This window comes from Phoenix dactylifera, chromosome 5 (genome assembly GCF_051530095.1).
Source record: "Phoenix dactylifera cultivar Ajwa chromosome 5, Ajwa_hap1_PhDact_Kaust_v1.1, whole genome shotgun sequence".
Classification (NCBI taxonomy): domain Eukaryota; kingdom Viridiplantae; phylum Streptophyta; class Magnoliopsida; order Arecales; family Arecaceae; genus Phoenix; species Phoenix dactylifera.
This window is the reverse complement of record NC_143194.1, coordinates 28367086-28394647: the sequence shown is the minus strand read 5'-3', so window position 1 is coordinate 28394647 and position 27562 is coordinate 28367086. Positions and strand designations below refer to the sequence as shown.

The following is a 27562-nucleotide window of genomic DNA, read 5'->3' as shown; positions in this document are numbered from 1 at the left end:
TCGCATCCTATATATGCAAAATTTTCTATTATTGCATGGTATGACATATATGTGCAATCTTAGAAGCTCACAAGTTCGGTAGTTTTAATGGTATGGACAAGAAGAATGAAACAAGGGAAGCTGAACGAGTCATTTAATAATTACTTAAAGTAGAAATCCATTTTGAAGGCGAACGAAGGAAGTGGGATATTTTTATTTATCCCCTTTATCCCCCTTCTGGGTTAATTACCATCATGCTCTTCCCTCGCTTGGTTTCTCGGATTTTTCTTCTATCAAGTGTGGTGATAAGGAATAACATCCCCTCACAGGCGCAGAAGTAATTCTTTAATTGAAAAGTCTTGCGAAGAAATAACGACATTAAAGGTTTGGCGGAGGCTCCCTTCGTTGTTTCATCTTGTTTTTTCTGAAGAAGGTGTGACAGAAGTCTTGTGAGAGACTTGTATTGTAGATTTTAATTTTACACCTAAGGATGGAAAAGTAATTTTGTGATTGGTTAGTTTGTGTTTTTTTTTTTTTTTGGTTCCAAAAGGGGAGAAAAATTAAGGTGGGCTTCTTATAATCTTTGGTAGGGCTATAGCGGGCTAAGAGATTATTCTGAACCTGAAGTTGATGACGGCTTCTGAGAGTACCGTATAAGGGATTCAATGAAGCTTATCTTGAATATCAGAAATAAATCATGATTAAGAGCTATAACACTTGGTTCATCAGTCAAATGTCTGGTTTATCCTCCATTCCCTTGGACCAGCCGATGGGAGTGCTATGATGTGGCGATGATGATTTTGACAAGAATCAATATCAGTCAAACTCATGAATCAGAAAGAAAGGGATGCAAGAATATATACGCATGCCTGAAAAAATAAAGCATATATAGTTCGCACTGGCTGAGTCAATAATTGAAGATTTTAAGACCATTACCATCGACTCGTCGAACTTGATCAGATTTGGAGCATTTCAAAAGCTTCTTCACACAATTATCTAAATGGATATATGTTTTAGTAAGTGGTATCATCATAATTTCACTGAAATGAAAATTACAAGAGAAAGGGCAGACACATGCTACCACTATTAATTGCTGTGACATCCAGGAGTTTAGTGAGCATATAATCTTGTGCATCAAGATTTTTTAAACTTCATCCCCTTTATTTTCCAACATGATGACCGTTGGTACGTTGTGATTTATATCTAGCCCAACCCCGTAGTGAATCGACATGTTTTCTTGTTGAATAATTGATGATTTGAATCAACATTTATGGTGTAGAACTACCAGTAGATCCTTTCTTAATTTGTAGGAATTTCCTCCAGCTTGAGTACTTGATTGATAGTTCTAATTGGTTGAAGGAATGGCATTGGACGTTCTTTTCATTATATTTACCTTCTTAAACCATCACATACCTAGGAAATATTAGAATTTCCGACAAGTACGTCGAATTTTAAATTGCTTATATATATATATATATATATATATATATATATATATATATATATATTATTCTCCATCTTTATTCTTTTATGATAACAAAGAAGTTTGGCTCTACATAGGAAATGAGAGAGTTCTGCAAAAATACATGTGGCAACTGTATATACCGCTGTCTTTGATGTTACTTGCAGAAGTATAAAGGAAATCAAGCTAAATTTTGAGTATTGAATAACAACATGTGAATTACATTTCATGCATTGATATGCATATATTACACTAAAGTGCAGATATTTCCTAACAAAAAATATATAAAGCTTGAATTGTTTTAAAATAACTGTGACTGTTTCCATGTTTCTTCTTATGTAGACATGAAGTTCAATTATATTATATCTTCATCATCATTGGTGAAAGAAAACAATCATAAAAGATGTGTTGTTGAGAATCAATGTTGATATGGCCAACATATGTCTTCTCTTTCTTATTTGAGTCTTCCATCTTTAAGTTGTCTTGCTAGATTTTTACAAGATAACCAGATTTATTTTGTTTAGATTACATTTTTTCATGTGATTATCCTTATATAACTCACACTTGCCCATTGTGTTGTAGTTATAATTTCCTACATTTTACGTGATTCATTTGATTCTTGTTTCCAAGCCTTGAAAGTAGTATCTAAAGCATGCAAGGAGGATGATGAATGGATGGACAAGAAACATACAACATTAGGTTGGAAAAGGTTTTTTTTTGAATTACTAATATACTTAGGGTCTATTTGGATATTTCTGCAGAATTAGGATGAAAATCCTACAAGAATCAGACCTAGTTCGGCCAGCACATATCTTCTAAACTATGTGCACATATTATGTTTTGTATTATAGAATATGAGGCTTGACCCAACCCATATCAATTACATCTCTTCTAATCCATTTCTGCATGATGGAAAAAAGGCCTGGTAATTTCATTTTTTTCTCCTTATGGAATTTGGGTTGGCTTACTCTGAAAAAAATCCTTTGAATACCGTGAATATGGATCTATCCTGGGTTGTGTTCTTGTTAATCCTATTGAATTAAACAAAATTATCCAAATAAGCCCTTAGAATGGAGTTTGTACTATATAACATCTCTAGACTTTGAGTCGTAGGACATCTTTGCTGCCGTGTACTGGTTACTTTTGTTTAAATAGGATGGCTTCTGAAAAATTCATAGTCCAAAGACTTACTAAAAAGTTTATATGGAGGCAAAGAAGCATAGTTTGAGGTACTGAATGAGTAAATAGTCATTTGAGTAGGATGGAATCAACAATTCTTGGTGAAAGAGTACTCCTTTTGGAGAAAAAGCGAAAGGTGAATTGCTATCTACTTCATTTGGATAAGGAAGTACAAGATAAATGCAAACAATTTAAGAATGAATGTTTTCCATAGATGACAATTATAACTATATGAGGGCAATAGTTGGCACTTGATAAGATTCTAGCTTGGGTATCTTTTGATGTTTAACAAAATAAATCAAATAATAAAGGAAATAATATTGAACACTTATTTAAGTATGGTTTTGATTATTTACTTAAATTTGCATTACTAATTTAATGTGCTAAATAAGCAATATGCATGGCAAAATTCTTATCTTCCAAGAAAATTGTGGATGCTTGACAAAAGCTTCATAATCAGATGCATACTATATAGACCTTAAATTAATGATGTTGCATATATTGTTCATATAATTAGAATAGATGGCCACTAAATTGTTTGCTATATCTTAGTTGCTTGAGTGCCAAACTCTATAATCTAAAAATTTCATGATTTGATGTTTACAATAGATTATTGGTATTTTCTAAATTTAAAAGCTAAAATTTAATGGGAAATAAATAACTAATGTTTCTTGCACTCTCTTCTTGGTCATGTAAATGTTTTCCATACTATAGGATTTCATAAAGTACTTCTTGCATGTTCATATAATCAGCTGTCCATATTCTTATATAAAGTTTCTCATTATGAGCTAGGATTAGCTTTGCTCCATAAAATCTAAATTCAAGCCATATGACATCGATAATTTGAATATTATGACATTTTCATAAAGTAGTATAACAAAAATTATGCAATTGGAAATGGGCAGCGCTTGTATCGTACACCATCTAGATGTTGATGTAAATAGGACAAGGATGCTATTTTTTTTTTTTTTTACACTGGCAGTCACACATGTAATATATGCTTAAGGAAAAGAATAAAATAAAATTTCAAATAATATTGTCTATAAATTATTAAAAATATGTAAATAAAAATATTATTATATTTAAAAGAAATATTAATAGTAGTATATGATTTGAATATATATTTTTCTATTTATCAAATTACATTTCCAGAAACAATTCAGAATTAATTTGTCATATTTTTGTTGGACCATTTTTCCAAGTTAGTTTTAAGCTAGTTATACCCAAATCTGATTTGATTTGAAAGAATATCATTATTAGATTGCATTTCAAAAGTAATTCAAAATATTTTTATATTTTTTAACAACTAGAATTAATAAGAGGGAATAAGTTATATATTATAGAAAAAGAAAGAGAGCATGTTGGGTATGAAAAATGATAAACGGAATCAAAATTCTTGATTTCGAAATTGTCATTTTATATAATATGGATAAGAATGTTATATTATATATTATCCTGTTTGATTTATTTTCTTTTTTAGGAAAAAATACTTGTAGTTGGTTCAACTAGGACTGCCACTTTTCTAAGGTTTTGTTTTGGATACCTAATATCTAACCATCCGTGAATAGATTTAACCATGGGCATCCAGCCCCTGACCAGCTAACTTGCAAATAAGGTTATCGGGTGTTTGGTTGGTGTTTCCATGATTAGTAGTAAGCTATAGAAAAGTGAAGAAATAGATAGAAAACTATGGATAGTTAGCTTTATTTCTCTCCGGCCCCTAAATAAAATTATTTAGGTAAGTACCTTGAGTCTTCGGTTGGATGGAGACATTCCCAACTTTTTTGGTGGTGCTTGGCTAGTTAAGCAAATAACTCTCCCTTACCGACCACTAAACCAATATCTAAATAGCCTAATTGGTTTTGCTCCCCATCCCCACCCCCAACCAACAAGCGGGGATCGGGAATTCAAGTCTTGAGTGATGTTATACCTCAAGTTTTCAATCCTGGTTAATTCCTTTTAGAGATTTTATCCACTGAAAATTTTGGGTTCATGTCCTAGACCTAGGTAAGTTTTATGGATGGGACCTGGTCCATCTTAATCTGAAGAAAAGAGAAAAAAAACACGAAGCACCAAGTCTATCACTCAAGCTTTGCTTTAACTCCTACTCTACCTAGATTAGAGAACTTTAGTCCAAAATTAGATCCGTAAAAGATTTTGGATCAAAGTCCACTTGTAGCAAAAACATATCTCACCCATCTTTGTATTTCTTGTCAGTGTTAAAAAAGAAATGTCTTCCACCATCTTGTCTTCGTCCCTTGCGCAGCCAACATATATTAGCATCAGCTTTTCTTTGCCTCGTTCCCTCTGCTCTGTCATAACATTTCTATCCAGTTTATGAGCTTGCACGCTTCTCATGACCAGTCCATGGACCTAAACAAGTCTTCCAATTTCAAACCAGCCTCTACACTACCTAACCTGATTCTTGGACAGGTAGAATTGGAGAAAATTTAGGCCTGATCCATAGCGTCAAGGCTGCATGGTTGCTTGTCCTAACGTGATCCAATAGCACCCGTAGAAATGCTTAAGCAACTCAAATAAATCACTCAAAAAGTCGCCAAGTTGGTCTGGTGTAATCTCATCGCTCCCTCTGAATTGGTACCATGAAGTGCGCCATTGAATGAAACGAAGTGCTTGGTGTAAGACACCTGAGTGACTTTTTTTAAGTGATTTTTTGGAGTTACCGTAGCATTGCTCTCGTACAAGTCTTTCGATGTGAATATGATGGACATGGTGGGATATTGGAGCCAAACTCTTACCAGTAAGTTCAACTCTAGCTTGCTTTCCTCGTCTCAAGATTTGAGTCGGCATAATGTGCTGAAACAAGTCGCCAATAGCCTCCCTATTCCATGACCCGAGAATGCCTTTCATTTCAGCTTTTTCAAAAAGATGAAACGAAAGAGGATAAGACAAGATTCACTCAAGGATTGCATGGACCCCATCATCTTTCGAGCAAATAAGTGAAACAAAAATATTTTGGATGTAAACAACTGACAATGCTAAACAATTTGATACTAAGTCATGAGAGAATCTGAAGAAATTTACACTGAGAAACGAAACTAATAAAGAAATCATGAAGCAACGCCGCACAGTTGGGAGAAGCATTGTCAATTCTAGTTCATATTCTAGGTATACAGGGGGAGACGTTTAACCAGTTAGATGTTAGATGGTAGAATAGCAATGGACAAATGCTACATAACAAGACCAGATTGAGACCATGTGTGTGCCTACTTAAATATTTAGGTCCCCGCTTTGTATAAGAGGATACAAGAAACTTAAGCTGTGTATTAGAGAGGCAGCACTCATATTTATTCATGTTCATTATCTCATTTGATTATCAATTCCTGCTCCTATAAGCCACAAAATGTATCAACATCTACTCTGATAGTGCAACGAAGAAAAACTAACATAAAGTCCCTCATCATATCAGCATGAAATCAACAATTGAGCGCTACAACAGGACAAAGGAGGAGCACCATCAGGTTTTAAATGCAACTTCAGTTGAGGTATGTTCATTTCTTATGCAACATTACTATACAGATGTATAATTTACTAAACTTAAATAAGTTTTGCCATCTCTTCTTGGGTAAAAGTCAACCTTTTTAATGCAAATGTATGGCATTCACAAATTACTGAGTAGGACAAGAACATCCTTCTTTTTGTAAACATATGCAAATTACCAAGATGCTGTAGAACGTTCTCTTAAATTATGTACCTTAACATGCGAATAATTTGTGACACTTGTTTTGCAGCATATATTCCCTGAAACAGAAAAGTAGGGGAAAAAAAAAAAGAAACTGCACAAGAATGGATCAGGCATATCCCAGTTCAAGTTGAAGTAACATAACTATAAAAGCTTTAAAATGTATAGTAGTACATAGTTGGTAAAAGGTGGATTACCAATAAATGATGGAATATAAATAGAATAAAATGGGTAGGCTCGTTACAAATATATGATTATCGGTGTTAGACATCCGGAAAAGCATAGCATCATAGAAGTGCTGGAGAAAAGTTGGCTGATTAAATTTTTTTGATGACGAGATTCGAAGGTGAATGCATGCCAAACTGACATCAGTAAGGCTAACGAATAAAGTCAGCGGGAAAGGATTTACATATGGTTTATGTTGGCTTACAAATGCACACTGAAGGATTAAGATTCATGTGAAAGTGAATAACCAAATAAGATAACTTTTGATAAAGGTATTTACGATGGAATCGACAGTGGTGCTGAGGGGTAGATGCTATACTGTGGCAGGCCAACAATCAGGGTCATCTTAAAATCTGTCAATCATAAAAATTTGCTAGGACTGCAGCAGATACTAGTTGTGGCTCGAGCACGAGTATTTTGAATTGGGTCGAGCTCGAGCCACTTGACTCAGCTTGGCTCGGCTCGATTGCACCCGTTAAAAAAAAAAAAACGAATGAGACTTAAGAATTTATGATATTTACAATAAATACTTTGGGTTGGTGCAACCGGTGATATCAGGTTAAAGATTGAGCTATCTTGGCAATTTACTTTATAGTGGACAGCTAGGTTGCTGAAGTAAAACTATATATATATATATATATATATATATATATATATATATATATATATAGAGAGAGAGAGAGAGAGAGAGAGAGAGAGAGAGAGAGAGAGAGAGAGTATGGAATTTGAGAAGCACCAAAACAAAATCCTTCTAAGAGTCAATAGTGAGTATGATTCATATATCAATCAGAAATGCGGTGATAAATGTTTGCAATTCTGGTTATTGTTGCAAAAATTTTCATATTCAAGTAGCATACTGAATTCCAAAAGAGATAATCTCCTTTAACTGCTATTTTTCGTTTTCTTTTTTAAAAACAAACGCAATCACAAAGATAGCCTCCACGTCAAAATGGTTTACAAGTAGACGCAGAGGAAGCCAACTATTCATGAACGAGTTTGCTACGCTAGCTAATAAGCTCTGTGGAACTTGTTCAACTAAATGAGCTAAGCTTAACATCATTTAAAGCTTAACTCATAAAACAGCCGAGCCTCAACATTGGGCTTGGAAGTTCGAGCTTGGCTCAAGAACAAGCAAACAGTACAAGCTTGAGTACTGTCATTTTACAATCTGTTCCTGTTGACTGAAAGTTTTATTTCTGGCCCTTGATTTTTCAATGGTCATTTAATGTTTAATCCCTGGCCTGAAGAAAAGAGAATCGACGGTGATATCAAGCCTTTCGCTGTCCTGTGCACTTAAACATAATGGTGTGCAAAATGGTTATAGCTTCATTTCTAGCATGGAATAGTAGCATGTAAAGACCATTCACCCACATCCTACCCCCTAGCTTCAAAATTCATCTCCCAGTGAATTGCGGTGGAATAGGATATCATCGTCTTCAAATATGCTCGTGTCAATCACTGCAGTATCATCAGCTTTCATGCATTTGATTGCTTTCTTGTCCTTCTCTCATGATCTTTTGGATTTGAGCCTTCTTTACCACAAGATTTCAACATGATTTCGTAAATATACAGATTTTCTATAGATTCTTGAGCTGTTTTATTCCCTTCAAGAGGGCAAAATTTGATGTAAACCTTCACTCGACTAGGAGTAGGGAGTCAGCTTCTTGTCATCCTCTCTTGCATATTCTTGTTCACGTTTGGTTGGTATCCCACTAAAAATCAAGAGTGATCTTTAGTCTGCTAGCAATACAAAAATAGGTGTTATCTTAATTAATATAAGTATTTTATCCTTCCGAGTTCCATATTTAACCTAGAAGAATTTGACCGTCACAATGTCACACCACACTTCTTCAAGGTGACCTTTACACTTAAGTTATAAATTATTAAAAAAAAAATCTTGCTCGCTTGAACAACAGTGCCATCCAACTAATACATTTACAATAAAGCATAGAATGATCTTGTCACACCTCGAATAGAAAGCATAATAGACACCGCATATTCGTATAGCAGACCATACAAGTATGCAAGGTTACAGATCATATCAAAGTAATAATAATTTCTGAAAATTTATTCAATCAAATACTTATCCAAGTAGTTCTTACAATAGTTCCAAAGTGACATAAGTCAACAATTGCTAACTACTAACATAAATCAAGTAAAATATTTTAAGTAGACTGACTAAAACTCCAATGACTGAAAGTATCTTCCAAAGATCTAGCGCACTTCCCCAAGTCCTGAGCAATTATGCATTCAGATATGAAAAATAGAGAAACCATAATGATGAGCTACACTAGCACAGTAAGCAACATAATATCTCAAAGTGGAATCAAAGCATACCAAATAATTAATTAAAAGTACAAAATATTGACTGAAAAATAAATCATTTCTCGAATAATGAATATCTCTTTTTAAAGTATACTATAGTTTTCACAAGAAATACCAGAAACCAAATATCGAGCTATGGTCATGTAACCCAGTGGCATGGATCAGAATGCACAAAGTGCCAAAAACCACTAATTATTAACCACTGGTGGCACGGTGTCTCAAATACCACTATTCTAGTCACCGATGGTGCTGACAGGGCCAGATCAGATCGTAGCTGTGCTGAGAATACATACTTATAAAACAGATTTTTTATGACTTATCCGGTCACATTTTTCAGATTTCACAATATAGCCCATAATATATTTTAAAATAATCATAACATTAACATGCCTGACCTCTTTAACTAAGTATAAAACAGATATCATAATTATAATTTAATCAACTAATTATTGTTTTACCAAAAATTTTGAAAAATATATTTTGAATCATTAGGTTACTTATATTTTCTCGCTTCAAAAATTTCACTTCAATTAGACAGGTCAGGTGCACCCGTTTTAATATAATTAAAATATTATAAATTTCATCATCATTCCAGAAGTCAAACGAAGTTAAAATTAAACACCATTGGAGAATGGCCTCATGCCCCCAAATCAAGTCGGTCAAATGACAGTGCCCAACTGCCCAGGTCGGCCTGAGCAAGGAGGATTCAATAAGTCCGATGAAAATCGAAAGTGGCCAAATCTAACTAGGGTTGAAGTAATAAGGCAGTCTACCACCCGAGTACCAAGATAGTTTAGAGTCTCCAAACTAGGTCAGCTTAGATCTAAGCAACAAAAAAAGCAGGGCTTACACTAGGATCCTTGTGTCTGTCTAGAGAGACAAAAGAGAGAGGAGAGAGAATCTTGACTCGAGTTCAGTTAGGGCTCTGGATTTTATCCGTCGATAGCATGGGCCATTTAGGATCATCAATATATCTGGTCCACGAGTCAAGTAAAGAAAAATATTTCTCTCTTTTTTTAATTAATTACAATAGGAGAAAATGGCAAGAAAAATAGAAGAAATAAGAAGAAGAAGAATGCCGAGGAAGAAGAGAGGGAAGAGAAGGAAGAGACTGAGGAAGAAGGCCCGACAACAGCCAAGCCTAGGTGGTCGGCAATTGGGCCTGGATGGTCGATGGCTAGCCATCAATAGCAGGCGATGACCGACAAGGAGGAGAAACCGAGAACGTTCTCGGTTTAGCACGAAACAGAGAAAGAAAAATCGGGCTTGGTTTGGCTAAGGAAGGATAGATTAACAGAGGAAAGGGAGCTCACCGGTGTTGATGGAGGTGGTGGATCTCAACCGAAGGTAGCCTATCCGGTAGCTAGCAACGATGACACTCGATACAAGGAAAAAATAGGGCACATGGAGAGGTGGAGTTCGGTTGGGGTAGCACATCGGCCGCCGGAGAAGCATAAGAAAGAGGGGATAAGGCTCGGCAGAACTCAAAGATGGTGATGTGTCAGTTGCTAGAGGCAAGAGAGGAGAGATGGGGGCTCAGTAGAGGATCAATCGAAAAGGTAAGTAGAGATTTATAGGGAAGGCTTCCGAAGAGAAGCTCGATCGAACAGCTAGCGGCCGTTCTACCTCCCCACAGAGTCGGCCATGACTCTACGGCCTTATCTTTCCGAAGAAGACAAAGCAAAGGATCGCTATTGCAATTCTCTCTAATTCTTCCTTCGGCATTAAACTGAAGTCACTTGGGCCTGCCGACTTCAGTCCAATAGCCAATTCTGGGCCTAATCTCACAGATCTTCAATCTCCAGGTCAAGCTTCTTAACTGACTCACTAGATGTGAAATTTCTAGTACATTGATCATTAATATATAACTTATATTGGAGTCAAAGTCCCAGCCCAAATTATGAAGGAAATCTCGATGTTTGCAAGCTGCAAATACTCAACAATGGACTAGTAATATGCACTTCAAGCTAAATTTTATAGATTATCTATTTTTTAATTTATAAACGTTTCGCAAAGCACATGACTCATGGTGCTTCAGGACCACTATAAAACAAAATTTTTGAAAAACATAGCAAATGAAGAAAAAATAAAACCCCAATTCCAAGTTTTCAAACCTCTAATCAACACTAAAAACCCAAAAGTAATTAAGATAAAAAAAAACCAAACCCTGAAATATCACCAATTCAGTATGCTTTGGCATGCCGTGTCTGTATATCATCATGATGCTAGCCAAAAGTCATTTTTTTGTTTTAGGTCAAAGGAAAGTGGAATGGAGTATAGGGAGCAAGGAAGTGATAGACAATTTAGGTTGCCAGCCTAAAGATAAGCGCTAGATCCATCAAGGCCTCTAACTAATGCAGATGCAAGATCTAGGAATAGGGATGTCCCAGCCAAAATCAATATCAAAAGCCCATTGACTCGAATACCAAATTTGTTGTTAGTAACGGTAGGGGTCCACCATAGTGCATCATATCCATAACAATTATATATGGACTACGGATGATGGACATGCAGTTGCACCATCTATACATGAGTTTCTTATAGTATCAACGGTACGTATACAACACTTCCAACATATTATCAATGCATGAAAATATTTATGTCCAGCCACAACCATCACCATGAATTATGTTCTTAATTTTTAATATGTACTTAGTTCTAAGCTTCTAACATTAGCTTGTATGATAAACTACTTGAAAAAAACGTAAATCCAGCAATGCATGGACACGAATCTGAGAATTGGATTCGAATGTATATCCAAGTGTCTAAAATGGCAAGAGAGAAAAAAAAAAAGGTCAAACATACGTAGTATATATTATATATTTGACTGAAATATATATCTCCAATATTTTTTGTTTAAATATCAAAAATAAACATTAAAAATATATTGTTCGTTATGATTCTTTAGTACATGTTTGTCATTCGAACCTCCCAATAACCTATAAGAATATAAGAAAGATAACATTTTATAAAATTATTTCGATATCTACATCCTTGGCCAATCAATGAAAAGAAAGAATGCTCACTTCCAACACAAACATGGAGGGTCAAATTCATTATTGGAAGAGTTCGACTCTTTGTCGAGCCTTAAAAGTTGTAACCATAAAACTTCATAAGTATCCAAATGCCTGGTAAGTATTGACTCAGATACGTTTCCAACACAATTTTCTAGAGCCAGACACAAGTGTCCAACGAACACAAAGCACAAGGATGAGAGATAATTATATATTAGTTATTACTTTTGTTTGAACAATAGCAAAAATCAATTGAAAATGGTTAGCTGTGAAGAGCATTAAATAAAAAAGCACACTTTAGTATGTTATTCATTGATCTTTTGAAGGACATGGAACCTTTCAATGCTGGTACCCAACAAGCATGGTATCATGATAGCCCCTCAACAACACAAGCATAATAGATCTTTAATCCATGAAATTTGATTCAGCAATGCAACATATCAAGAATTATCATTTGACAATTGACATGTATGATGTATGCACCTAATTTTAAGAAATGAATACAAGAGAATGTAGTGACCCTTTCCATCGTACAACATTGGTAGCAATGAACCAATCAATCGGTAATTTATTTTGGGTTTAGGATTCATTTACATAAGATCTTTATTTAATGCACCATCGAGTGTTAGCATGGATAGTATCACCTCTCACCTCTTAGACAAGAGATCAAGGGTTCGATTCTAGGGCTGGCAAAATGTGACCCAACTTATCAATTCAACCCATGATCGACCTGCCATAAGCAAGTTTTGATTTGGGCTAAATAAGTTCGGATCGTAAATAGGCCGACTTGTTTAACATGATCAACATTCGAATTGGGTTCAAGTTTCAGACATCTGACCCATTTAACCCATTTAATATTCTGATCGAGTTAGATCAAGTAAACTGTTTAACCCATCTAGCCCGTTTAAGACCTATTTAGCCTATTTAAAACTTGCTTAACCTATTTCTATTTTGTTTAACCCGGCCTGCTTAACTAGTTTAACCCATTTAAATCGATTTAACCCGTTAAAAAATCCACTTAACTTGTTTAACCCATTCATCCTGACTTGACACATTTGATAAACGAATCATGCAGATCAAATTAGGTTACCTGTTTAATAAATAGATCAAGCTCAAATACGAATTTTTGACTTATTTAATAAATAAGTCGGTTTCGAGATGATGAATTTTTGACCCATCCATATTTGAGACGAGCCATATCCAACCTGATCCGATTGCCACCCTTATTCGATTCTGTGCAGCATTTATGCTCATTGTAGCCCCCATCTATCTAAAAGTCCTAATTCTGCAAGCACAATCTCAATATGCCCACAAGCCTAGTTTCCATCATAGGTGGGATAGGTTGGGATTAGGGATGAAGTGGCACCAAGCCTTAAAATATCTTTATTTAATGCAGCAAGAAACTTTATACGCCCGACTCAGGGAGTATTTGATGGATAGTTACCATTCCATCAGCCAATGAAATATTTTAGATTAGACATTCCACCATCAAATTTTATATTTGTGAATTGATAAATATATTTCACATTTATTGCGTCTCTTTGAAGTATTAGTCAAAAAGAGGGAGTATAAATTTCAGGCATAGCATTTATACATAGTAGAGAAGTAGAATTAGTAGCATTCATTAATTGAAGCAAGTTGATGCTTATGCATATAAAAAAAGCAAAATCTTTCTTATGTATAAAGTAGTCACAAGCATTTTCCTCATTTTCTAATACATCAGCATGCTAAATGGATCAAGCCAATAAAATTGCCAAACCTTTCTAACAAATATGGATGGTTGAATTTAAGAAATGAATGCATGTGTTTATTAAGACACTTATTGATTGGCATATATGATCCAATCTGTCAAGAACGTTCCTACCAGCAAGGACCATTCAGTCATTTCCAAAAAAGGATCATAAATGTCTCAATACTTGATGCAACACATCACATTTACAAAGTCCAAGCTTCTGAACATATGGCTTGATTCATGAGATTGAACTTGTCCCTACCTAAATAATCATATATGGATGGACTTAAGTCATTGAAATCAAATGACAATACTTATGTCAATAAGTTGTAAAATCATTATTGATGATTTGAAATATGGCTCTAAATCAATTGTATTATGCAATACTCCACATACTACATATGATAGCTAAAATTTAACAAAGAAAGTAGAAGAACAGCAAATAACATCACATCTAAATTAACTTCTCCAAGAATTTCAGCCTCGACACCGGATACCATACTAGTAGCTTGCCGCGGTATATGTGAGTTCATTGCAATACATCCCTATATTGGCACATGATACATTTTTGGAGGCGAGATAGCAGTTGTGCTATGTGTCAGGACACTACCAATATCAAAATGTATTGGTCTATAGAAAAGAGCTATTAATTTGTTGTTAACAAATGATTATTAGATTCAAATATATAAGCATGCAAGGACACGAGACTTTTGACCAGTAAAGAAATATAAATGATGCATAATAATAGACATATAGAATATTCAAAAGATGGAGAAAGCATCTCATCATAAAACATCATCTGGCTCTAGACGCAACGACAGACAACATGCGACGGCTAGGGTTTGCTAGGGCAAAGATTGAGATCGATGCCCTAAAACCCCTGCAGCCCGAAATCTACCTTCAGGGCGCCATGGAGAAGATATGGTAGGATTTCACTGATGAAAACCTGCCTGGGCTTTGCTACTCCTGCGGCTGCATCGACCACGGCAAGGGTAGGTGCGAAACCCCACCCAAGATACCGGCCGAGGGGAAGATCGGAAGCGTGGAAGCCATGGTGGAGGAAGGCCCACTGGGGCCGGCAGCGGCAGGCCCCGACCAAGACCTGTAGCCGGCCTTTGGCCCCTGGATGACAATCAATCGGATCTGGACACCGAGGCCGGCGAGCATGGTGACGGGGAAGAACAAGACTGCCGAGGTGGAGATTGAGTTAACCCGAGGTGCACCAGTCGACAACCGGGGGCCCAACTCACCAAGGTTCAGCTTGAGAGTGGGCGAGCAGGCGGCGGAGCTACGCGAATAGAGGAAGGCCACAAAGATCGCTTGGGGGAAAGCGCCGGCGGTGGCCAACAATGGCAGCGACTCGGGCATCCCAGGTGAGGTAAGCTACTTTGACCTGGTGTTCAATTCTGAATCGGGGCCGATCCAACTCGGCGAGAAGGATGATGGGCCTTCGGAAGCCCCAACGAGCCCAATTAAGGCATCCCAGATCTCCTTAAACCAGGGTGAGGCCTCCAGCGAGCCTGGGCCATCCAAACGAGACCGAAGCCCACTGAGAGCTCGAGGGAAGAATGGGCTTACGGGCTCGAAGGACCGGAGGGAACTCGAAAGTGGGGTCACGAGCTCGTTGGACAGTGGCTCTTCATCCGAGACCCAAATGGTGGAGGCGGTCCGAGCTGTCTCCGTCACAGGCCACAGTCGTCCCCAGTGAGTACCCAGTTGCCGGGAGCTCCCTCTTCTCCCCCTTCCTCACTACCGGAGATCGAGAGCCAGCTAACTGTGACACGGGGCCATGAGAAACCGATGCGTAATGTCATAGCTGCTGAAGATGGGGAACCGGCGGTTAGTGGTTGCAAGCCAAGGGATGCAACCCCCATTGTGAGTGCAGCTAAGGCGGGCGGCAGGCCAGGCCGAGCTCGACGTGGGACTGAGGTCGTGGCAGCGGAGGAACGGGGACAAGTGCCAGGTGCCAGAGATCCGGCTGGACAGGAATCAGGTGCCCCAACAGGTCTATTGCGGCGACATTAGAGAGCCCAAATGAGGAAAGAAGGGGGGCGGCAGAGCCCTAGGTAGAATGGGGGGCGGCTATCTGGAGAGGGTTCACGGGCGGGCTTGCAAGAAGGGGGCAAGGTGACTCTCAGACCGGGAAGGGAAGAGGATGGGGTGCCATGCCGAATTCCCATCGCTGAGGCCCATGAACGCATGGTGGCCAAACTGAAACAGGCTATCCAAGACTGGGAAGAGGATTCAAGTTCAGGGGTATCCAAGCCAGGGGAGGGCGGTAGCTTCCTCTCAACTCCACAGATATAAAGATTTTATTATGGAATTGCCGGGGCGCAGGGAAACCATCCTTCAACCCGGCTTTTCGGAGATTAGTTCACCTGCACGATCCATCTATCTGTGTGCTCTTGGAAACCAGACTTTTAGGAAGGAGCTTACAACAAGCAAGAAGGAGGCTGCCCCGATCATGGGGATTCTATGTAATCGAATCTTGGGGGTTGTCTGGTGGTATTATTGTTATATGAAGTTGGACAATTACAAAATTGATGTTTTCAATGAATGCAATCAGAATATGGTGATGGTTATATCCGATGATAGTGGGCAGCCATGGGTCCTTTCAGCTGTCTATGCAAGTACAAACTTCCGAGAGAGGAGATGGTTGTGGGATGAGGTGAATTGTCTGATCCAATAAGGATACCCTACAGTTGTGGCCGGTGACTTTAACTGCGTAGACAGCCCCCTAAAAAAGAGGGGTTAAACCATTTACTCACAAGCTGGAAGTGAGGAAGTTTCAGGACTTTATATTGAGAAACGGACTGGTGGACTTGGGATTTTCGGGGTAATGTTTCGATATGGGTCCAATATCGAGGCAACAATAGACTGGGCCAAGCTAGGGTATGGGAGCAGATTGACCGGGTCATACTATACTAGGGTTTATATGGTGCAACAATAGACTGGGTCAAGCTAGGGTATGGGAGCGAATTGACCGGATCTTTGCTACGGTGGGATGGGTTCAGAATTGGATTCAAGATTAGCCATCTACCACGTATTGCGTCGGATCATTGCCCTATGCTAGTATGTACCTCCCCCTCTATTCAGATCAGTGGCCCATTTCATTTTGAGAAGTTTTGGCTGTCTTACCCTCGTCCTTGGAAGGTGGTGAGGGAGGCTTGGCAGGTGCCGGTGCGAAGGGATGCCATGTATCGGGTCACCCGCAAGATAGAGATACCAAACAACGGCTGAGGAAATGGAACAGGGTTGAGGTGGGGGACATTTTCAGGAAGATTGAAGCGACTGAAGTATCTATTGAAGCCATTCAGGCTAGAGAGAACCTGAGAGGGGGCTTGACTGACGATGAGCAGGGGAAACTTCAGGCCCAGCTTGCCATGCATCATCCCCTTCTGCGGCAATAGGAGACCTTGTGGAGACAAAAGCCGAAAATTCAGTGGATCTTAGAGGGCGACCACAATACAAGATTTTTTCACCAAGCCACCATCATCCGCAGGCAGAGGAATAGAGTCCACAACATCAGGGAGAGCAGTAGCCAGATGACCGATGATCCAAGATTGATTAGGGGAATTTTGGAGGGTTTTTTAAGATCGAGGTGGACAGAGCAGACTTGCGACAGGGGGCCACCCACCCAGCCTACCCCAGTTAGGAGAATCACTGATGTGGAGAATATGGAGCTGATCAGGCCAGTATCAGTAGCAGAGATTCAGGAGAACCTTTGGTCCCTAGCTGAGAACAAGGCTCCAGGCCTGAATGGATTCTCCCCCATCTTCTTCAGGAGGTATTGGCACATAGTTAGGTCAAATGTGACCAAGGCCATCCTATAGTGCTTCAGGTCGGCCAGGATACCTAGTGAGTGGAAACGAACTTTCATCACCCTAATTCCAAAGAGGTAGAATGCCACTGAGCTTAGTCATTACCAACCAATTAGCCTGTGCACCACCCTCTATAAGATAGTTGCTAAGATTCTAGTGAGGAGAGTTAGAGGGGTACTGGCTGAACTAATTAGCCCTGAGCAGGATGCTTTCATTGGAGCGCAGAGCATTTCTGATAATGTATTGATAGCTCAGGAGTTTATATATGATCTCAGGCGTGCTCCAGGTAGACGGGGTCTGATGGGTATCAAGTTGGATATGGAGAGAGCATATGATAGAATGATTGACAGTTCCTGACACAGTCCTTAGAGCTCTTTGACTTTTATCAGCAGTGGATTAGATGGGTGTTGAGCCATATCCTGGCACCTTCCTTTTCCATTTTAGTGAATGGCATGCCCACGCACTTCTTCGAGTCTTCAGTGGGCCTGCAGCAAGGCTGCTTGCTATCGCTCCTGTTGTTCATCCTCGGCTCGGACGCCCTATCCAGAGCTCTATGCAGTGCCTCTGAGGCCCGGGTGGTGAAGCCCTGCCGGCCAATGATAGGTACATTCTAGATTTCTCATTTATTGTTTGCTGGTGATTGTCTACTGATGGCGAGGGCGAGTACAAGGTCGACACAGGCACTTTGCAGGGTCATTGAGGAGTATTGCAGGGCATTTGGTCAGTGGGTGAACCTGGCCAAATCGGCAATATGCTTCAGTTCGAAGATTGAGCAGTAGGCGAAAGATGCCATCTTAGCGATCTTAGGGATTGGCGAGTATGAGGGAACCTTGCGATATCTCGAGGTTCCCATCACTGGCCGGCGGTTGCGCAGAGAAGACTGTATGGAGGTAAAGTTGAGCTTCCGACAGTGGTTGGAGGGGTGGCAAGCGAGCACCTTGTCCATGATGGGCCAGGTCACCCTAGTCAGGTCTGTACTGAGCTCCATACCTATATACCTGCTCTCAAATACTATGGTTCCCATTACCATGCTGAGGTCATTGGAGCAATTGATACAGAACTTTGTTTGGGGTGGGCGAGCTCGGGATGGAGGCACCCACTTGCTCGTGTCGGAGGTTCTTTGTCAGCCGACGAGCAGTGAAGGACCGAGTATACACTCCCTCGTTACCAGGCTGGAGACACTGGCGACCAAGCATGTGGCCAAATACCTTTTGGTGCCAGATGGACTGTGGAGCTGATTGATGAGAGCCAAGTATGGGGAGCGGGTCGACAAAGATGTATTCAGACCTGGACGACAGTGTTCCTACATCTAGAGGGAGATGTGTGCGTGGGCCCCACTTGTGATCCCATGGATCCATCGGGCAATTGGGGACGGTCGTTGCATTGATGTAGTGGAGGATAGATGGCTCATAGGATTGTCGTTAGCCAGATGACCTACCTTCTTTGACCTAGTAGCGCTGGCTAGGAGCAAAGTGAGTGATCTCCTCACTCCAAGGGAGAGCAGATGAGATGCTGACCAGATTCACAGCATCTTCGATGATGCTCTAGCAGAGAGAGTGCTGGCTACATCACTACTAGCCGTGGGGACAGCAAGCAAGAGGATTTGGAGCATGTCAGGGAGGGCTAGAGTCACAGCTAGTGAACTTCAGGCTCTAATGGACTCGAGGCCTGCTCGCCGTGTGGAGAGGCGTTGGATGTGGCAGCTACAGATCCACCCATGGGTGGCCCTTTTTCTGTGGAGAGTGGTTTGGGGCATCCTACCGACCAGAGAGATCCTGGCTAGGAGAGAAGTTTGGATCTCCACTGATTGTGAGAGTTGCCCGGGAGAGGAGACCATCAGCCATGTACTGTTCACATGTCCGCGGGCGCTGCAGGTTTGGAGCCTTGTCCTGACCCACCGACACACCTTCACTTCCACAAAGACATTCCTGAGACAGTTGAGGGATTCAGGGCGGAGACCTGGATGGGCACAGAGGGCAGTTGTATTGGCTTACGTGGCATACCACATATGGTTGGACAGGAATACAAGAATATTCGAGGGCAGAAAATTCTATCCGAGGTCAGTGGTGAATAGAGCATTTGGACATGCAGCTGAGCTAGCGAGTGTAGCTGCTGAGACTTCACCTAGGGAGGACAGGGACGTCTGGAGCCCCCATTTGGCTCTTGCAACGACCAGGCATGCGACGGTACCTATGGTATCCTGGAAGCCTCCACCCTCTAGCTTCCTCAAAGTGAACTTTGACGTTAGCATTTCAGCAAGTGGCAGTAGGCATGGTGTGGGCTTTGTTATCAGAGATCACGACCTCCGGATGATTGCGGCAGGGAGGCAGCGCATATTTGACGAGTCGATCCCAGTAGTAGAGCTGCCCACGGCGTGGGAGGGCCTCGTTCATGCTAGAGTGCACCTAGAAGCTCGACGGATACTTTTGGAGGGCAATTCGTCTGTACTGATTGACTGGATCAGGAGTAGATGCACCAGGCCAAATCTACATCCTCTTGCCCATGACGTATGCCACCTTTTAGAGGGGCTCGACTCTTTTGGGGTCACACATGTATTTCAAGAGGTGAACAATGCGGTTGACTGGGTCGCCTCCTTTGCAACGCATCACACTGAAGATTTTGTATGGGAGGGCACTACCCCCATTCCGCAGAGCCTAGCCCGCATTTTGTACTGTTTGCTCGAGGCATACTCGGTAGTGAGACGCCGGTTTACCAAAAAAATAAAAAAAAATAATACATCAACTCTAATTTATACTCCAAAACATTAATAAATTCATTGGAGATTTTCTTCAAAGAATTATGCATTGTTCATACCACATTTGTATGTTGGCTTGAAGGAATATTTCTTGTAAATTTTAGCTTTTGCTCTTTTTCTACATTGTTACTTACCATTATCTAAAAAGATATCGTAAGAACTAAATTATGTTCTTTGTTCTTACTAGTTTTTGCAATGGGAGGCAGCAAGCTTGAGGCAACAATTGCAGAACTTACAAGAAAATCACCGGTACCATCTCTTAACCTGGTTTACCTCTAAAGATTGTTCCTACGCCCAACTAGCCATTGGAAATATTCCATTATATGTTATACCACAAAGAAGATTTAACTAAATAACCATATATTTTTGTCGTAAAAAAGGTTTGCGTTATTCAACATGTCTAAAAATTTCAAGCCCGTTCACATATAACAAATCCCCTCATGGTAACATTTTACGAATATTCACTTATTTACCAGGAATCTAGAGTGTCAAGATCACCATAAGAAAAATAATATATAAACTAGCAAAAACATCAAATTTCTACAATTGATTAGAAATGAACTATAAAATCATTAGTTCCCTAGCTGCCCATATCCTGAAAGTAAAACGTATTTCTTAAGATTAATCATATAAACCAGGATTTTGCAGTTTACCTTATTGCAATGCATTGACCAAATCATTAATGATGCCATTTGACAAAAGAGCAGGTTACAGAACTTCTAATAGTCTGTCAATAATTAGACAACATAAAACTAACGCCAGTGCATCTAAAGACTTGGTCTCTCAATTTAATACCTGGTCAGGCTTAAGCACAAAAAATGTCAAATTTTAATAGGCTCGACCCAAAGCCCGACTAAAAATAAATATAGTTTAAGCTCAAGGCCCGACCCATGATCATCTCTAGTCATGGGTTAATCCGACCCAATTATAGCATTAATCACAAGCTTCGCACCACATTTTTAAGTCTCGATATTGGACCCCATATCGAAACATTACCGTTATGGTTAGATCAGTATGGTACGTCCATGCATCAACACATTATATGATATTGGAGTTAGCACAAAATTGTAGCACGTAACAGTATAGGGGCATATCGAGTATTTGTATTGTACTAATATTGTTAGAAAATTCATAATATACGCCCCACACCAACCAGTGTTAGTCAATACTCAAAATCGTTGCAGAGTGGGAAGGATGGGGGAAGCGACAAGAAATCAAAGTGAGAGAGAGAGGGGATGATGAAAAGACTGCTAAGGCAATGCAGGATGGCCATGAAAGAGATGGGAGTAAGAGAAGCATGATAGAATAAAGAAGAACTAAGAAATCAAAGCTTGAGAGTTTTGTATATTTTAATATCTTGTGGCCAGTGGCTAGCCATTGGACTAGAACAAATTTAGTAGTTTTGATGGTTTTTAAACAACTAAAATGGGGAAATCCCAATCCTACCATGAAACTGACCTATACATGCTAATAGGTGACAAGACATGCAAACATGTATGGGTCAAACAAAGATTCACCATACAAGTGAATACTACCTCGTATTGGACCTGTACTGTATCATATTATATCTGTATCGAACTGATATTTAGTACTGAAAGCGTATCGAGTATTAGTACACCGGATCAACCCCCACACTGTGTTTACCAACATCGTACCAATAAGGTACCAATATATGCTCTGATACTAATATTACAGATCTTGCTGTCAAACATGTTTTAGAACAATAGCATCATTTATTATCATAGCCACGAAACCATTAAACTTCTACCTTAGCTCATAAAAAAAAAAACAAAATAAGTGCCTAGACTATGCATAATTATAGTTACTATAAACATAAACTAACGAGTCCTACGGCCATACAAGTAAACCAGGTTTTTATAATTTTTCATAATAGATCTTTAGCCTACATTTGCTCAATGCCATCAAACTAGCTCTTACACTATTCCGAAATCCATTTGAAAGTCCACAAAAAAAAAAAGAATAAATCATACTGGTGAACAAGGGTGCAACAATGTAGATTATTACCCTATTAAATAAATTGAAGATATAGCATATTCAAAATTTTAATCAATGGTTGCAGGCAAATGATGGGAGAAGAATTGTCACGCTTAAGTGTCAAAGATCTACAAAATCTAGAGAACCAGCTTGAAATGAGTCTACGTTCTGTCCGAAAGAAAAAGGTTTTAAGAACTTTTCTCTCACAAAATGTTGTTCATTAATTCTTATCCACCTATTCTCTATTTGATGTGTTTCTTTTCTCTGTTGTAGGAACAAATTCTGACCAATGAAATTCAAGAATTGAACCGAAAGGTTTATTAATGAATAATAGTTATTAAATCATTTTTAATGTTAACAAGTGCCTAAATTTCCAGAATTTGTTACAGGGTCACCTCATTCACAATGAAAACATTGAACTCTACAAGCAGGTAAACCTCACACATCAAGAAAACATGGAGTTACGTGAGAAGGTATTGAGTTTGAGACACAAGATATCTACTTTGCTCTATAATCCAAACTCCAAAGTAGAGCACTCATGAAGCTTATAATCTCCATGTTTCCACAGCCACATGCTTCGCATATGCCATGCTCTATATAAAATATGTATCGATTTGGTATAAAACTAGATTAATTCAATCACAAGATTTTTAGTGCTAGCCTATGTTGGTTTGGTCACCATGCCGAGCCAACATCAACGCTAGCACTACATGAAAACAAGACCCATTGAATCCTTTTTTAATACTTTTGTTTTGACATGTTTAGAAAAGGAGTTTTTGATTTTTAAGTCCTTTCTTAATATATTTTTTTGTTCTGGCACATGACATGTGGATCAACACAGCATGTAATATGCTAGCCACTAGCCAGCACGCCCCAGACCAATGACATTTAAGATCCTGTTCAGTCCTTGAAAAAACAATAGATTATTATTATAACATGCTATGCATGGAATTTGCATTGCAGGTGTGTGCAACAAATGAGTTAATTGGAGGAGCTAGTAAGGATACAATTATTCCATATGGTCTTACTCTGACTGAGAACTCAAATGTATCGATTCATCTCGAGTTATGCCAACCTCAACAGCAAACGGATGGGACACAAGCAAGGGCTCTGAAGCTAGGGTAATTATTTTGAAATATCAAACCTTTACATATTTTCAATATTTATTACTTTGATTTGAACATAATCAATGCTTGCAACAGATTTCAACTGCATTAAGAAGATGACAGTGATCAGTATGCATCATCTTTAGAGACCATCGACCTAGTTGCCAAGGCTTCTATGGCTTGTTATCAGCAATAACATCAATGTATGAGCAAGAGAGAACAATATTCAGCAATCGCTTATAATGTGGTGTGACATGATCCAAGGAACTGTTACTTTGTAAAGCAAACTTCCAACTAGGACGAATAATAATATGACAGGTATGTCGGTTTGAGAACATTACTTGCATATGTGGAGACGTCTTCTCATAGCATCTGAATAGTTGCTGATGACAGCTACGCGAAACTCACCTACTAAATTAAAGTTACAAGGGGTTAACAGCAACTGAAGTGGAAAAAAACTGCACAAAGCATGACTCACCATCTTCTGACTACTGCTCAGTAACTAGCAGCAAGAGGTATATAAAAATGTGGCAGATTTGTTCCCCAAAAACTACTGTAGAATGGTAATGACAGCATGTAGCTTAAGCTAGCTTACTAAACTAGAATGAAGCAACTATTTTGCGTTTTACATAGGAACACTGCAGCACTATAAATTGTGTGCAAGCACAACTGGACAAGGGAAGTTTGCCTACAAAGAAATAACAAAGAGGCACGGCAGATCCCATTCTATTAACTATATAATGGATAAAAAATACAAACCTGATCTTTCAAGCAACATGAAAGCGTCAGTAACATGCATTCAGATCCATTCAGCCACACCTATATCCATCATAATTCTCTTTAGAAATGTAAAGGAAAAGCAATAAAAATGTGCAATGAAAATTCACTTTTACAAAGACAAATTTAAGAACTGATAGACTATTTGATTCATGAGCAAAGATAGGACATACTTTAAACTGAAACCTCCTTCTTGCAGGTATTTGTCTTAAAAAGACATGGTCTTCCATATACACATTTCACATAGATGCAAGAGATATAATCGATAGCAGTAAACAGATACAAATTCCTTCTATGGGCAGTTCTCTTTATTTGTAAACAGTTACTGTCGCCTCGATAAATGGCTGAAAGAGTATGCTGAATAATATATTGACTATAGGATTAAACAGTGACTGAATCAAGATACAAAATCATGAATATTAACTGCAAACTCAGACTATAGAGAAGACAAAAGCTATAACATATCGAATGAGGAGAGAATTCCTATATTTTTAAAAATAGCAGGCTTGAGGCAATGAAATATTTTTTTAAAAAAAATATTGATCTACTTCTAGATCTGAAAGTACTTGATCTTCTTGCCTCAAGGTTTATGGAAGTCTCATAGCTCCAGTACTGAATGAGGATAAAAAATCAAAAGGAAATGCCAACAGCAGATTCAAATCGAGGTGCAATGACATCTTTAGAATGTGGTAACCCAAGGAAGAAGTCTTTGCACCATGTTGAACAGTTAAGAACCCTATATTCCCAAAGGTGACAATCATAACTTGAAGAGTTCAAGGTGAAAACCAAGTCTTCTACGTGCTAGTAAGGATGATTAAACAGAATAGATTCCTAATGATAAAATAATGTCTTCTCTTTTTTCATCAAGAAGTATAAAGATCTCATGATATGCAAAGTCATTCCAATGAAAGCAACACATGAGAAAGATTGAGGTTGCCAAACATTAATGTTGATCTTAGCCACGATGTCATGAACCAATTCTTTTACTCCTTCAAACATAAAGAATGAAGGATCATTCTTAAATCATTTAAAGAATATGCTACTGAAATGCCTTAAGGACAACAATTTAGATTCAAGAAACCTTTTTTCGATAGAAGGACCTGTAGGCAATGAGCTACACAATGGGGGTAGCCCTCTCCAAAATACTCCTAACCCCTAAAACACTTAGGATGGCAACAAGCCGGGTATAAGTTGGGTAGGCCATTACTCATACCCAGCCTGCACTTGCCTCGGGGCGAGGTGAGGCAGGACTAGGTGAGTAGAGTGAGACAAGAGTGGGTTGGATAGATCGGATCAGGTAAAACTACAAAAATCATTTTTTTTTTTGCCTTGGGAAGGGGATTTGTGAAGAGTTATACATATCCGGGTGGGGTTTATCATTGTCCATACCCATCCTAGATCCGTTGCAGGTCAGGTTGGGTTGGGTCGGGTATCCGATGGGACAAAGTAAATTACTGCCCCATACAAAACCCTGATGAAGGCAATATTATATCCCAAGTTACTTGATCCAACGGCCAAGAATACTACCAACTTGATAAGCTAGGCAAGCACATTCAGATTCAAGAAAATTTGGAAGCAGGGACTATCACTAAAAAGATTCAAACATTGTACTGCTAAGAATACTAATATATGAAGACAGAATATGCAGTTACACTTTGTACTGCACCGAACATTCATTACTAGAATTCTATTTGCAGAAACCATCATAAGAAGTCAAACATTTATCAGAAAGCATATTGCTTCAAACACAATATAAGGCAACTCCATTTGATGGATGTTGGGAAACGATGGCTGCATCATCAACAAAAAGCAAGAGAAAATGAAAACTTGGTATAAAGCAACCAGGGGAGCCCCAAATATCAAGCTGCATATTTTGTGTTCCAAGCTAGTAATGCAACCTCAGCAACTATCCTATGGATTGTATTGAATAACTTGCAACATTTGCGTCAAAGCTGAGAATCTAAACATGCAGATACATACATGCATACTTACATACTATGGATTGTATCGAATAACATGCAACATTTGCGTCTAATCTGAGAATGTAGACATGCACACACACATTAGTATGCCATTAGATATCATTATAAAAATTGGTCAACATAGATATGGATTCTTGCATAAATTAAGATCCGACATGATATATCACTTCAGATGCATGAAATCCTATTAGTGACATCTGTATCCACTAAACTGGAGACCACCTGTTATGAAAAATGTAGCGACTTCAATCTTAAGAGTGTGGAACTTATAGAACAAGAACCAAAAAAAAGGGGGTACCCTGATGCTATCAGGAAATACTCAAACCTCAGATAGGGGAACTCAAACATTCTACAAATGCATGTAACAACCACAAGAAATAAATGCTACTGGAGTAAACACAAAAGAAAAATGCAGAAGTTTCTCTCAGCCATGAAAGAGGCACTTCTTTATTCAACCAGTGGAGTGATAAGAACACATGTCCGGCAGTTAACAGCCGAAAAAAACATTTCCCCTATCACATCTCCAAAGGCAAGGCAGCCTTGAAGCATGTGCAGGGAAGCACCAATGACCAAAGACAAGTAAATCATCGAGAGTATCAAATTAACAACAGCCTAGAATTATACTGGCACATCTTGAACTGACAAAAGGCGCCTATCCTGCATGCAGGATCTTTATTCTTTATACGTCATGGAACTTTCAATTAAACTGCCACAAATCTTGTGACGCGGCGAGCAGTTCTAAGAGTAAAATTGTCGCATGGAGACTAAGAGCTAAAAACAACAAGCATTGTACAATATCAAGGCATATCAGATTTCCTTTCTTTTGCGACCAGATCCAGTTAACTCTGTCGCGCGTCATCTTATCAGGCCGGTCTTATTTTAAAGATATGACAAAATTCTAGCCAAATCTTTTTCTTTTTTATTTATTTTTCCGTTTCTACAATACTAAGCCATGACGAAAGAGAAAAGAATTATAGATTCGAGATTAATGATTCAAGAAAATTAGGGTTCTAGGGTTCTCAAGGAAAGACCTTTCTCTACCTCAAATCCGCACGTCCCAAACCACCTGCACGCAACTGTCTCTCTCTCTCTTTCCTGTGACATTTTCTTTTCGCCTTCCGTCCCTTCGCTTCTTTATCCATCAACCGTTCGGTGCCCGAGAGCGAGATATACGAACGTACGGGTGCACGTTGGAGTCGTCTGTACCCGTTCGACGTTTCTTGGAGTCGAGCTCCGCCAGCGAACCCCGACGGGAGGCGGAGATCGGCGGAGTCCGAGGAGGAGAGATTTCCAGACGACGGGGACGAAAGATCCAGAGAAATCTTCAATTCTTTAAAGCGAGCCGTTTGGGGGTAAGCGTACGTCCCACGCACAGATAAAGGCGGCAATATATTACTGACTTTAAATAGGGGCGATGGGGGATCCGAGACCACTTCCTCAAAGAAGCGCGGCAAGAGCACACAGGGAGGGTATCGTAGCAGTGATGCAGTGCCGACTGCCGAATGTC

At 39.1% G+C, this 27562-nt stretch overlaps 1 protein-coding gene and 1 long non-coding RNA gene across 6 annotated transcripts in view; one reads left to right on the top strand and one right to left on the bottom strand.

The window, feature by feature from the left end:
• The window catches only part of LOC103696534 (MADS-box transcription factor 23-like), a 24171-nt gene extending 643 nt beyond the window's left edge, over positions 1-23528 (top strand). The window contains exons 1-8 of one of the 3 annotated variants that reach the window (XM_088722138.2): positions 1515-2140; positions 6051-6126; positions 20383-20444; positions 22276-22375; positions 22464-22505; positions 22580-22663; positions 23154-23311; positions 23393-23528. In XM_088722138.2, the coding sequence (XP_088578264.2) occupies positions 2112-2140; positions 6051-6126; positions 20383-20444; positions 22276-22375; positions 22464-22505; positions 22580-22663; positions 23154-23311; positions 23393-23408 (567 nt within the window). In that variant the 5' untranslated portion in view covers positions 1515-2111 and the 3' untranslated portion in view covers positions 23409-23528. Of the gene's footprint in view, positions 1-1514; positions 2141-6050; positions 6127-20382; positions 20445-22275; positions 22376-22463; positions 22506-22579; positions 22664-23153; positions 23312-23392 lie in introns of those variants that run through there. The other 2 variants (XM_088722137.2, XM_026800934.4) reach the window with 2 other exon arrangements.
• LOC103696530 (uncharacterized) lies at positions 8598-27562 on the bottom strand. Of its 3 annotated transcripts, none has more exons than XR_016413275.1 (4): positions 27087-27562; positions 24056-24115; positions 23638-23707; positions 8598-8782 (listed from the first exon to the last, which is right to left on the bottom strand). It is a non-coding gene; the product is annotated as an uncharacterized LOC103696530 (long non-coding RNA). The 3 variants fall into 3 exon arrangements; XR_016413274.1 differs by having other exon boundaries at positions 23638-23704; XR_602420.6 differs by lacking the exon at positions 8598-8782 and having other exon boundaries at positions 23594-23707; positions 27087-27561.